Source organism: Hippopotamus amphibius, chromosome 8 (genome assembly GCF_030028045.1).
Source record: "Hippopotamus amphibius kiboko isolate mHipAmp2 chromosome 8, mHipAmp2.hap2, whole genome shotgun sequence".
Classification (NCBI taxonomy): domain Eukaryota; kingdom Metazoa; phylum Chordata; class Mammalia; order Artiodactyla; family Hippopotamidae; genus Hippopotamus; species Hippopotamus amphibius.
Genome location: NC_080193.1, coordinates 137,714,363 through 137,729,205, shown reverse-complemented (window position 1 = coordinate 137,729,205; position 14,843 = coordinate 137,714,363). Strand labels below are relative to the sequence as shown.

Here is a 14,843-nt window from a genome sequence, read left to right as displayed (position 1 = left end):
TCAGCACTATCAGAATAATGTCCCTTGTTTCAACTTTTTGTTATACTCATTTTACTACCCTGAAATGACATTCAGAGAGGATTTAACCTACTTCTAAAAGATCAACATAATTCCTTAATTATAAAGGTGGAATAAAAGGAAAGCAGTTTATAATAAAATATTTCTCTCAATATGTTAAGGTTCAAATATACCTACACTAGAAGACATAATGTGATAATCAGAAATAAGAAAAAAATTTCACTTTAAGAACATTAAAGAGATGATAAAACAGTCTATATAAGTACTGGCTAAAATGATAGAGCAAGAGTATGGAGGGATAACAAAGTAAAAACCACTGTTGAAATAGATAATGACAGATTGAACTTATTTACATATAAATTTATAAAATAGTAAATAATCAAAATTAAATTATGAATAATACCAACATCAACCTGGGGGAAAGTGAGAAAATGTGATATCCTCACAAAAGAATTGGCCCTTGTTTTCAAATGTAATGTCAAAATGATTCCCTATGGGATAACATGCAATAGTAACGCATTGCACAGGAGAAAGAAATCCCACTAAACGTCAGGACGTATATTTATCCTCTAATACTTAAAAACAGACCTTGCAGACAATCTGTCTTCATAAGCAGTGGGAACTAGAAGATGGCTTAGAAGAAGCGATAGCAGTCAAGACATGGAGAACACAGACATAAAGAACAAACTAGTGGTTACCAGTAGGGAGAAGGAGAGGGGGAGGGGCATGATAGGGGTATGGGATTAAGAGATGCAAATTACTCTATAAAATAAATAAGCAACAAGGATGTATTTTATAGCAAAGGGAAATAGGGCCATTATTTTCTAGTGTGGTGTATAATTTATAAAAATATTGAACCACTATATTGTACACCTGAAATTAATCTTACAATTGGTAAATTTAATATTGTAAATAGACTGTACTTCAATTAAAAAAAGAAAGACATTATGGAGATATTGTGGCAGATCTCTAGGGAGTTAAATCATTCCAAGTGTTTATTTTTTTACCTAAAAACTAATTTATACTTCTTTTTGTTGTATCATACATCATTTTACATATATAGGAGATCAATAACATAAAATATTTTTGAAGAAATTTTATCAATGATTTTAGGTGTGATTCCTATAATTGTCTGCAAATTTAATAATATTTGGTTCCAAGAGTGTTTTTAAAAAAAGACTCAGATATCCTCATTTACATGTTTGCACGTGACAGCTACAAACACAAACTGTAACCTGAAGTCTAAAATTCTGTTTTGGCAACTCAAATAACACAAGTAGTGTGTAGCTCCGAGTGATCTGGTTTCCGAAATGGAGAACAACTTTTGGTAAAGTTATGAATAAAAAAATGTAAAAATCTTCATTCTGTGTGGCAGTTGTAGCTCTGAAAGGTTCAGTGTGTATTAAAATATGTGAAACAGGTTCAAGACTAAGATCATTACAAATAGGCTTTTCACCAACATGAATGCCTATTGCTACATCCAGGTCAGAGAACAGACACCTCCCATCACTGCAACAAACAAAAATGCCCCCACAGATGCCTCTAGGGTGAAGAAGTACTGTTACAGTTGAGACTACTTGCTTCTCAGTGCAGCCAATTCAGTGGAGTTTATTTGAAGCCGTCACAAGGACAAGAAAAGTACATATAACAGTAACATCACAGATGATCCAGACTTTTACCCAATTGTTTAAACAACTCTGTAGGCCATCTGCTACAAAAGGCCAACATATAGAAGGATAATAGAGAAAGAGGATTGAAAAGTGGGCTTAAGGGTTTGAAATACTATTTAACTATATACCTGAGCTCATGTTCTATAATCTCATGTCAGTATCCCTGTGTGCAGTAAAGTTACCTGAACAGTGAAAACATGACATTAGAGTTGGGGAAAAGACAATAGCTAAGAAATCTGAAGTCCTATAATAGTTTTCAAAATTTAAATATTAAGATATAGGCCTGAAATGTAACCATAGTAGGATACAAAAAAGGAAACACTATCTAGGATATGTTACAATAATAAATTAGTGGTGTGTATAGGAGAGTTTTCCAAAGAATGGGATTTCTCAGAGACCTGCCTGAAAGCTGGATTAATTTGGTAACTTTGGGCCCTTATTTCTCTTCTTGTCATATAAATATAAAGGAGAGTGAGACTCTATATTCAAATGAGAACATACTGGGAAATAAATGACCACAGAGCCTAGGGACAGTTTTTACCCAGATAGACTTGGTCATCGTCATGGATAAAACTCAGGGAATGAACAGAAATGCACCTCAAGGGACACAGCGTTTCCTACATACATTAAAAATCCTATTGAAATAATTTCAATATTTTATAATAACCAAATAGAATCTTTTATAAATGAATATAGTGTGATTTTTCTCCAGGGTGAATGTGAACTAAGGGATGGGTATTTTTTTTCCTTTGGGTTATATTTGACCTGAGTTGATTGATTGCTGTGATCCAAAATATACAATCTATAAATTTAATTTTCAAAGGTTTATATCTCACTTGGTGCAGGAAGCACATTTTGATCTCCAAAATGTGTTAGTTTTATTCTGAACAGGGGAAAAAATAGCATAAGGGAAAATGTGCTGACTAGCAAGTTCGTTTATGCAGTTTGTATGTTTCAAGCACTCTTGAGGCAGAAAGTTAATGGCTGTATAGCACTCATGGGCTCAGGATTTTTATAAAACCCTTCTGATGCTAATTTTTAAGAGCTACATAATGGTATAAGTAACATTACCAGTTGTGTAAGAAACTCTTTGGAGCATGTCTTGACTCTCCATAAGCAACAGACAATAAGTTCATCTCAAAAGAGGATGCAGCTGGTCTGTGTACTTATCCTCAACCAAGGGGTCCAGGCTCTTGGCACAGTGCCAAATTATCTTTGTAAGAAAGGAATGTGGGAAGTGACTAGGATTGGTCAAAGATGCCAAACCTTCAGGAATAAGATCTGTGCATCTAATGTAGAGCATGGTTTAAAAAAAAGAAGTAACTAGGTGCTACCAACTCCAGACAAGTCTTATTACCTACCCAACTATGGTCACTTTAATTCTAAGTTATATTTGTTAAAGCATTCTTCTTCTGTGTTTTTTTCCCTCAAAAAGTGGTCAGCCTTAAATGTAAATGAAAGGGAAAAAAAGAAAAGAAAGGAAAGATTTAAAAATCCCACATAGGATCCAAATTTTTCGGTACAGTCCACACAACACACACAGACACACACAAACACACGACATTTGTCCTTCTCAGTGTTACCTGAAATTCCTGTGTCTGGACTTAACTCTTCTAGAATCTCTGTGAAGCGTCTCATATAGGTAATAGAAGCGTATGAAGAATGCAACTGGCTCGTCACTTGTTATTGTACAGAGAGGGGAGTAATACAAATTGGAGCAGGCTAGACAGCCACTCAGAAATTTCATGGCCAATATGATTTTAACTTTCCTTGAATAATTCCTAAATTGTAAAAGTTCTTCCTTGAACAATTCTTAAATTATAAAAATAAATTCTTGAGAAACTTTGAAGGTAGAATTTAGCCAATAGTAGGGAGTGGAGTTCTTTCTTCTATTTCAGCCTTTAATGAAAGAAGCCAATTAACAGCTAAAGCTGCCGTCTGCTCTCTGGGTGTACACCTAGGGCGCCATCTGGTCCTTGGATACTCACATGCCACTCTGTAGGGCGGATGGCGAGCAGGTCTCAGCCAGCTGCATTTAGTCACATCTGAACTAGGGTCACAACGGTCATGGACTACTAACAGGTCATTTAAGACCATCTCTTTCTTAATTTTTCCTGATATTGTTTTTACAAATACTTTCCAATTTTTTAGGGCCTTTTAATCATATCAAGTCAAGCCTCCTGGGATCCACGTCGGATTCAAACCTCAACAAATACAGCACCATTAACAAGATTCCGCAGCTCACTCTGAATTTTTCAGATGTCAAAACTGAAAAAAAGAATACATCCCCTCCTTCTTCAGACAAAACCATTATTGCACCCAAAGTTAAAGATCGAACACACAATGTGACCGAGAAAGTTACCCAGGTAGGACACAATTTTACTATCAATTTTAACTGTTTTTAAGGTAATTTTCTGCACCATAAAACTCATTCTTTTTTCCATGAATGACTATTAAGAGAGGTAAGCCATTTATTTGCACTCCAGTCTATCTTCAGATGTTGGGTGACCCTCAATGTAACAGATAAATAAAACTATAGACCATGATTTTGTCTACTACAAGACTAAGCAAAAATGGGCTGGCTTCATTTTCTTGTTCCCTTTGTTGCAGAGGTGGTTTACTGACTATTCATCATGTTTGGGCATTTATTGTTTTGTTGCCAACTCTTGCATTATTAAAGCATGGGTTTTTATTATAATGGACGTGTCTATTGAATGTTTAGCCAACTAATTGGGATTTACTCTTAACTGTGGCCTCCTTTTTTGCACTTACACTACTAAGTAGAATCAGATAGAAATCAGTGGACTTGTGGAAAAGAGCTGTTGAGTTGATGAAAAGTTAGAGTAAATTAGTATGTTTCACAGGAACAATATCTTATTGTTTTAAATAAATATTGCAAGTTGAACTAGGGTAAAAAGATTCCGTGTACAAGACTGCTGCTTTAAAGAACAGAGAAAAATGATTTGTACTTGTTATATCGAAATACCAACCTAAGCAGTACCCAGCTTTTGCTTACAATGCACTTACAATGTTGGGAATTCATGACTCTAAAATTTGTGTCAAGTAAACAGTTTTTTGTTTTCTTTACAAAAATTTAACCTAGTATATTTGCTTAGCAAATCTTTTATAAACTGTCAAAACTTAAAGATAAACTTGACCCCAATCTCTATCCCAAGCATTGAAGATTTTATATTAATGAAGTTTTTTGTAATTGTAATCACAACAAACACTACAGCAGTTTGTAAATAACTTATCTGTGCGTGAAATAGCTATGCAAAGACCATGAGTCAGTTGTAAATAGAGCTGACTAGTCTCTATTTGAGATGAGAGAGTATAACATACCATGCTCAAATATATATTTTGATATTTATGTAGTAATGAAGCTTTCTACCCTTGGCATTTTGTTTTTCTTAACATATATTTAGTAAGCTGGGCTTAACAGTGGTAAGAGAATGGTCTACTGTTATTTGTGTTTCATTGGCACCATTTTGATAGCTTTGAATTTTACTTCCAATTGTTTTTACCTTAAAAGTTATATTGTTTGTAGACCATAATCATCATATGGATATATAAAAAGTTAGAGTGGTTGCAGATATTAGGGTCAGGGTCTTTCGAATAGCATAAGTGAGTGAAGTAGTCATGGTAGCACAGCAGGCCTCGTGGGGACTACAGCCACGTGTAGAGTCCAGAGTCCCTCCAGAGCAGATGGCTGTCACTCAGCTCCAGCCAAGTGTGGTCATGCGGGAATGCGTGACCCATGTTTTCAAATCTTCCAGTTGCAGAAAGAATCTGGAAATACAGGATTTAAGATAAACTCTTTATTTCTAAAAGTCGGCAAACTAATTCAAAATGCTTTTGTAGGCCCAACAAAACACACTTAAGGCCTGTGAGCAGCCACATTTGATCTTTGCAAAGTTTACATGAGCTTAGTTCACTACCCTACCCTGCCACGTTCAGCAGGTCCACTGTGCCAGGAGGAGATGGTGCACACGTGGAGTAGAGGTGGCACCTGTCCTGGGGACTTTCTGAGCCTGAGGAAACATTTATACTAATAGCCCTAATGAAATCATGGTGATAAAAAATACAGGAACACAGGTTGGGGGAAAGGAATTATACTTTAAGGGGGGAATTTTCCGAGAATAAAAACAGATGAGATGGGACATTTAAGATGGATCTAGAAGGTTACTTATCAAACTGGTTAGTAAGTGATGTTCAAAAGCGTAACAGAGTCACGTGCACTTGTGCTTTAATTCTGGCTGAGTCATTTATTGTGTGACAAGTTCCATTTATCGTGTGACATTGAGGCAAGCTTTAGTGATGACAAAACTTACTTCTCAGCGTTGATATAAGAATTAAATAGAATGCTGTGTGGAAAGTGTTCACCAAGGTGCTATGTACCTGACAAGTAGCATCAGCCATCATTCTGTTTATTCATGCTCTTGTATAATTTCTCCCTGCCCTCCTCACCATCGTGGCAGGATCCTTTTATCTGCACTTTGCCAGGATCTAGTAAAACATCTGGCAGAGTAGAGTTCATGAAACATTTACTGAAGGAAGAAAGGAAGGAAGGCAAGAGAAGTTGGCCAATCAGACAAGGGAAGGGGTGAGAATCCCAGGTAGAGAAAAGAGGAAGAACAAGGCTGTAGAGGCACAAAAGTCCAAGTGCCTTCTTAGAACAAGTGGGTTCTTGAGCTAGGAAGATGCTAAGCTTGTTACAGATGGGGAAGCTGCTGGAACTTTCCCCTCTAAATGCTTCTTCACTACCTTTCTCACAGTAAGTGTTTTGGGGGTTGAGTAAAATGCAAGAGCTGCCGTCGTGGAAGTGTTGGCATTCTTTTAAGGTCCCATGCTTTCTCTTTAAAATCCCTGTGACTTTCATTTTTAACTCCACTAGTCTTCCAATATTCGTTTTAACATTTTAAAAAATGTTTTGAACTACTTACCCCTGGGGACCTCAGGCTCACAACAAGGCCCCTAGTTTTCCTATAGCTTCTCTTGCTTCACCCAAATCATCATGGAGTATCCCTCCCCACAGTCTCCAAAGTGCCCCAATTGGAGGAGCAGGCAAGACATTCTTTCAAGAAGAAAGTAGCATTGACATATATACACTACCAAATGTGAAATAGTGGGAAGCTGCTGCATCACACAGGGAGATCAACTCCATGACTGGGGATGACTTAGAGGGGTGGGATAGGGAGGGTGGGAAGGAGTCACGGGAGGGAGGGGATATGGGGATGTATGTATAAATACAGCTGATTCGCTTTGTTGTACAGCAGAAACTGGCACAACGGTGTAAAGCACTTGTACTCCAATAAAGAGCTTAAAAAAAAGATGCTAGGAATTAGAATTAGATCTTGTTTTATAATGGATCACTTTTTTTTTTTAAACAATGTGAACGATACAGTGATAGGAAGGAGATTCTGGAGACAGAACACCTAAGGAGCTATGGTTCTGGCCAGAAATGACATGGGACTGGAAAAAGGTTGAGACTGGAAACTAGAAAGATCGCTTGCTCTATCTTCTTTTTTTTAAATTAATGTTTACTGGAATATAGTTGCTTTACAATGCTGTGTTGGTTTCAGGTGTATAGCAAAGTGAATCAGTTGTAAATATACATATATCCACTCTTTTTAAGATTCTTTTCCCATATACGTCATTACAGAGTACGCCCCCTTTAGCTCTTAGTAATAAACCTTCCAATTGTCCACATGTCAAATGGAACTAGGTGGAGATCAACTATGGAGACATTCCTCCTACAAATGTAGCCTCTGAAAATTTTCTTAAGCACTTGAATGCAGAGTGATCCTATAACTATTTTCTCATTTAGTGTTTGTGAAGCTTTCTGATTGTAGCTATCTCTGGAATCCCCATACTTACAACATATAATATCACTTGTCCCCTTGTCTCTAGAAATAACTTGGTAGTAACTCAAAGACTTTACTGTTCTTTCTCTCAGGACTGTGAAGGCAATCCTCCTTGTCAAGATATTCTCAACATATTGCGGTAGGCAGCCAGCAGTACTTTATCTAATGTTCTAATATGTTTTATTCCCTTACTAGACTTGTATGGTGATCCTTTTTTTCAAAAGATATCAGGGTTTTGTTCATCAATCATTCAATAGTGAGTTTTAAGCACTCCTTTGAGCACAAACAGTAGAGCAGACATCAAGAAAAAAAGCCATAAGGGAGGGGGACTCGAGGGGGGGGGGGAGTCAAGGAAGGGAGGGAATACGGGGATATGTGTATAAAAACAGATGATTGAACTTGGTGTACCCCCCAAAAAATAATAAATAAATAAATAAAATTTTTTAAAAAAAGGCATAAGGGAAAGGAACAATTCATCTCTGTTCATGTTATGCTCTCTTACCATTTGGATCTTATCTCTGTTGTACATTGGCTAATTACCAATTGGCCAATTAGTTATTTGCCTCCCCAGCTAGAGTGAGCTTATTGAGCAGGGACCATTTTGCTATCCATTCATCTATTCATTCATTCATGCATCTGTGTATTTTTTTATTCACTCAACAAACATTTATTGAGAGCTAGTATGTACAATGTTAGGTTCTAGGAATTCATGTTAAAAGTTACATTCTCTGCCTTCAAGAAGTGAGGGAGACAGACAAGTACAGTACACAGGCATCGCCATGCAGTGTGAAGTATTTCACTGCAGGTAAACTCAGAGAGCAGAGGGTGCTGGGAAAGGAAACATTGCCTATATTGGGAGTTTGGGGTGGTGACTGGGGAATATAAACTGTTAGATGAGTTTTAAAACTTGAGAATTATCTGAGATTATGAGTTAGAATCTGGAGTGGGGCACACTTTGGGAACTGTGAGTACCAATGAATGAATAGAGCATGAGGTGTTTGTATTGCTAGAGCCTAGCATAAGACACAGCACCTAAGAATCTTAAAAGATTCAGAAATGGACAACTGAAGGTGTTGGAGAGAATTAACCAAGAATAAATCTGTAGGTAAAAAATTCCCAAAGCAAAGGCTTGCCTTCCAAATTCTTCTCTCAAGCAAGATTCTGATTCTTGCTGTTGTTTTAGGTCCAAAGATTCCTTTTAGTGGCTGGTTGGAGAGGCCAGAGTTCTGCTTGTATCAGCTCTTTATGTCGCATTCTCTCTGACCTTCTATATTCATTGATGGGAATAGAAAATAACTCTCAGAGGATGTGGATTTTTTTTTCCCCTTAACTACAATCCAGCTGGTACAGGCTGATGTGTAGTAGGGCCCACTTTGGGAAAGCGGGGCCTTGGTTGGCTAATTCCTATCAAATTCCAGTGGAGTGATGGAGAGAAAACAATGAATTGGAAGAAAAGTTGGGTGGGTGAAGAATAAATATCTGCTTTTACCATGTGATTGTGGTTCTCAGTAAAGGATCAAATTCTCAGCTATATCTGCCCCCTTTTAAAAGTAAACCAAACTTTTGTACTCTTGTATGATTTACTTATTTCTGAGGCTAGTTCTGGTTCAAATGTTATGCTGAGTTTTAGGATAAAATATATCATTTTGTTGTCATAGTCAGCTTTTATAAATTCTGTACTAGGTTACTCTCCCTAGATAGACATGAGAATGTCAGGTTTAAAGAAGGTGGCAGTGTGCATATTGTGGCCTTGAGGGTAGAAGCCACCTTCCAAGGGTGGCAGAACAGGAGAACTGAAGGATCCTGAGCTTCTGATCATTTCAAGGAACTGCCACACCAGCTTGGGCTTTCTATCTCTGACTTCACTTCTTTTATGTAGAAGAATAAACCATTAGTCTGTTTAAGCCATTGGGCTTAAAAACGATGAACCCTGTGCACATTTTTAAGTTGACATCTAAAATTTTTGACAAGTTTAAATAGTTGCAAAGGATATAATTGACTTATTGAAACTGTTAACACTCTAAAACTGTCACATCACTTTAAAATGTAAAGACATTGTTTCATAGTAAGCTGATACCATCATCCATTTAAAAATACATGAACAAAATCTTTAACAGTCTATTCTATGTACCTCACAGAATTTCATTCTAACATATTTTTTATGCTTGAAAGTTTTTTATAGACTACTTTATCTTGTGTCTCTGCAATAAAATTAAACACACATGCAAAAAATAAAAATAAAAATAAAGAAGGTGGCAGTGTGGGTTCCAGATCTTTATTGGCCAGTCACATAAGGCTCTGTTAGTTAATGCTGTAATAGAATGAAAGTAATAGAAGCCCAATGGAGACCACTTTAAGCAAAAAATGAAAGGAGGAGGGTCAGCTTATAGGGTCACATAACCGAAAAGTGCAGGGGCAGATCTGCTTTGGACCATGGCTACATTTGTTGTTTGAACAGCTAATGACAGTCTTGCTTCTCTCAGCCTTGCTTTCTTCTGTATTGACTTCACCCTGCATCTGATGGAAGCAAGGTCCTTAGACTCTCCTGTCTTACATAATACTCACAGTTGGTGATCTGATAGGAAGGGCTTTCTCTCTACTAGTGCCCATATCAGTTCCCGAGATAGTCGGCTCTGATTGGCCAACTTGAGTCCTGTGTTCATCCTTGTGGTGGAAGAAGTACAGCCCCTTGACTGAGGACCACATCAGAAAAAGGCAGTGGGGAGGGAAGGGCTCTAAGGAAGGAAAACAAAACAACAGTGGCCCGTTGTGTAGATGAAGATAAGAATTCAGACTAACAGCATCACACAGACACACAGACACACAGACACACAGACACACACACACACACACTCACTTAATAAATGCCCATTATGCGCTGGGTAGGCTCTAGAAACACAGAGGTATGAAACCTAGTACCAGTACTCAAGGGGTATAAACTACTTGGAGAAATATGTTACAGCAATATATAATAATAGCATTTGCAAGTGCAAATATAATAAATGCTACAAGATCATGTTATGAAACTAAAGGTAGTTTGAGTTTCCTTTATATACAATACTGGCCAAATTATGAGCAAATATTTCTGCAACTTATTACTTTTTACTTAGAAGGAGTGTCTAGTGAACTTAATAGAAACCCATATTGTGACCATCAGAAAGATGTATAATTAGGAGGAGAATTACTACTAATTCACAACTATAGCTATCCTATAGCTTTACTAAAGAGACTACTCAGAATAATTAGTTTTGGGAGTAATCACAAAGAGACTTACATCGCAAGAGAGAAAGTTCTTAATGTTTAAAAGGCCATATAATTTTGAAATCTACATAGAATTCTAAATCTAAAATAGATTCCCATTATTTCGGATTTATTTAAGTATATTGTTGGCATGAAAATAGAATTATGATAGATTTAATAATAGGTGACATTGACATTGACTGAGCATTTACTGTGTGCCAGGCTCTATGCTAAGTGGTTTAACAGATTATCAACTTTAATCCACATAACAGTCCTATGAGTTGGTACTATTATTATCATCTCTATTTCATAGAAGAGGAATCAAGCTTAGAGAGAAGGAAGCAACTTGCCTAGGTCACACAGTAAATGGCGAAAGTAGCCTTCAGACCGAGATTATCTGACTCCAAAAGTGAAGTTCTTAATCCCTAAAGTACATCCTCTTTAATTCTGTTTTGTTTTCCTATCTGTTGCCTAAATCTACTCAGAGGTTAGAATGACATTGGGAAACACCTGTAACATTTAGCTGTATGGCAAAATATCCTCATCTAAAAGTGTACCAGTAACTAATTAGAGAAGTGTCTACAGAAATAAGGAAGAGATTGAAGAGAATATTTTCTCTACAACTCCTCAAACTCTTCAAAAAGCAGCTTAATAAAACCATCCTTAATAGTTGTATTATCTCTTGTTTAATTTCATATCCCATTTTTCTTAAGCTAATTTTTGATTAGGATGAAGGCTTCATTTTTTATTGGTGGCATGCCACTTGGTTGCAAGAAAAGCAAAATTACATAGATATTACTGACATAAAGAGCTCAAAGTATATAGCTTTTCACTTTCCACTGAACTTTGTCCATTGTAAATATGCTCATTATTTTCATGTGATTCAATGCTCTCAATTTATACTTATTTTTGACACAAATCCAAAACAATATTTGTAATTCAGTACTTCTTTAGAAATGGAGATTGTTTTATAATGGAGAGATAGCATTGATTTCATATTCATATTATTAGCTAATATTTAAAATTATAAATATGTGTAATTTGTGTATATTACATGTCAATAAAGCTAAAAAAATTATATATCATCTCAGGCTTAATAGTACAAAATTTCTTTGAGCTATTTGTAATGAGGTGGATAGACCTAGAGACTGTCATACAGAGCGAAGTAAGCCAGAAAGAGAAAAACAAATACTGTATGCTAACTCATATATATGGAATCTAAAAAAATGGTACTGATGAACCTAGTGACAGGGCAAGAATAAAGATGCAGATGTAGAGAACGGGCTTGAGAACACGGGGTTGGGGGGTGCCGAAGGGGAAGCTGGGACGAAGTGAGAGAGTAACATAGACATAGATACACTACCAACTGTAAAATAGATAGCTAGTGGGAAGTTGCTGTATAATAAAGGGAGATTAACTCGATGATGGGTGATGCCTTAGAGGGCCAGGACAGGGAGGGTGGAAGGGAGACAAGGGAGAGAGGGGATATGGGGATATATGTATAAATACAGCTGATTCACTTTAGTGTACCTCAAAAACTGGTACAAGAGTATAAAGCAATTATATTCCAATAAAGAGCTTAAAAAAATTTTTTTTAAGTACAAAATTTCTTAATGCTTTCTGTAGTTTCTCACAAATTAAACTTAGTCCTAAACTTTCTTCCATGACAGTATTAAAAAATATCTTCCAGACACAACTACAAATTAAAAATACATTTCAATAATAATGTCATTTTAATTCTGACTCCTGTTCAGATTCTGACACCAGCTGGGTGTTCTACAATTCAACTCATTTCTGACAGTATCTACCCAGAGGTGGCATCAGATGCCACAGCTTTAAGGCTCCATCCCTCAAGACTGCCCCCCACTTCACATGTTGATTTCAAGTCCAGGTGTCACCTGTGCTGCTGACAAGCTGCCTATTAATTGGAGGCTCCTATGACCCCCTCCTTCAGTTAGATTAACTTTCTAGAGACGCACAGAACTCAGGAAACCTGTTTACTCACTAGATTACCAATTTATTACAAAAGATATTAAAGGATAAAAATCAACAGCCAGATGAAGAGATACATAGGGTGCGGTCCTGAATGAAGGAGCTTACGTCCCCTTGGTACTTGGGCCCAGCACGATGGCACAGGGACGAGTTCTGTTTCACCAACCCAGAAGCCTTCAGAACCCCTCCTTTTAGGGTTTTTACTGAGGCTTCATTATATAGGCAAGATTAATTAATTCATTGGCTATTGTCTACGGATTCAACCTCCAGGAGGTCGGGAGTGGGACTGAAAATTCCAACCCTCTAATCAAGTGGTTGATTCCTCTGTTGACCAACCCCCACCCTTATGTGACTTAGAAGCTTTCCAAAAGTCATCTCATTGACATAACAAAGACACTTTATCTCTCAGCATTTAGCAAATTCCAAGGATTTAAGAGTTCTGATCCAGGAATAGGGACTAAGACCAAGTATATATCTCTTATTATAAATCACAATATCACAGTCATGAATTAAAAATAACACAATCAAGAAGTCTATTTTTCAACAGTTATTTTTATAAAGCCTTGTTGATTCTTCACTCTTGAAATTACAAAAAACAACATTCAATGATACTTCTACAGTATTATTTAAATGTTTTCCTAAACCTCAATTTTTGCCTAAACTAATATAAGAATCATGCAAACCTCAATAAAACTGTACAGATCATCTTGAACTGCCAGAAATAGTAACAATCACAAAATTCCAAATTAAATTTGAAATGCAATGCAGAAGTCCAAAATTGCCTCTGAACACTTCCAATTTAATATGACATTAGTTTTGCATCTATTATCTTACTGTTATTTATAGAATACCATCAAACTTCATTCAGCAAAACAGAAATCACCATCCAATGTTTTCCCCATATTCTGGATTTATTCTATGTCTATGCAGGAAAATTGAAATGAAAAATAATATATATGGATACTGCAAATAGGAGTAAAGCACATTCATCAGGATAATTATTGATTCAGTATTTGTGAGTGCTCACTAAATGTAAGTCAAAGTGTTATGTACAACAGTGATACAAAAATATATAAGTCAGTGTCCTTGTCTTTGGGGCCTTTGATTGAATGCAAAGCTTTGATCTTTGAGATCCTGGATTATGTTTTCTAGTTCCCTTTGGGCAAATAAATGTATTATAATATAGTCAATGATGAGGAAAAGATAAAAAGTAACTATAGACATTTAAATAGCAATTGACTACTGCAAGAATGTTGTGTGCACTATACACATTAAATATAAAATAAGGATGTTCACATTATTTTGAAAAAAATGTGTAATTTTAAAAAGTAACAGATTAATTTATTTTCATTAATTACTATATGCACATCAAAATTGATCACTTACTAACATATTCAAAATTAAAATAAAGTTTCATTTCAGTTTTAAACATCTTAATTAGCTCAAAAGTTATACTTCTCCATATGCTAAATGATGAAGGAATAACATCCCTGGTAACCACTGACTAAGAGCCATAGCTTGTAAAGCAAACATTTACGTACAATTGCTTTTTAAAGGCACCTCTTTGGTTTTGTACATTTATCAGACATTTTTAAATGAAAGGAAGAAAAATACCCCCTTCCTTTAAAAGTTCTGTCAGCCAAAGAAACCAGATTGAAAATAGATCCTTGAAATAAAGAAATAAAATAGCAGTGGTCAGATGAGACAGGTAAAAATAATTTAGCTTAGCATACTTAGCTATAGGCTGGTTGCTATGGCAACCAAGACAAAGATTGCAGTTATCTGTTGCCAAGATGGTTCAGTTTTTATCCCCCCAGTCAGTAGAAGCCTTGGGTTAAAGTTGGGACGGAAAGGAAGCCCTGGATGGGGAGTTCCTTTGCTCTTTTGCCCTCATGGCTAGGGGTTGGAACAAAGAGTTCAAGGTGGGTTGCCTAATGAGAATGGGCAGCAGCAGTAAATTTTTCATGTTTCATATGATGAGAATTAAGTAGAGGATTTTTATCTGGTATGGAAATTCAGAGCAGACATGGCATTCTCATGTACCCAGCAACCCAGGGTC

General features: G+C 36.4%; 1 protein-coding gene across 2 annotated transcripts in view; it reads left to right on the top strand.

Moving 5' to 3' along the window:
- Nucleotides 1-14,843, top strand: part of KCNH7 (potassium voltage-gated channel subfamily H member 7) — a 442,627-nt gene that overhangs the window by 331,145 nt on the left and 96,639 nt on the right. For both annotated transcript variants that reach the window (XM_057744784.1, XM_057744785.1), the window contains one exon: nt 3,840-4,054. In XM_057744784.1, coding sequence (XP_057600767.1) covers nt 3,840-4,054 — 215 coding nt within the window. The remainder of the gene's footprint in view (nt 1-3,839; nt 4,055-14,843) is intronic.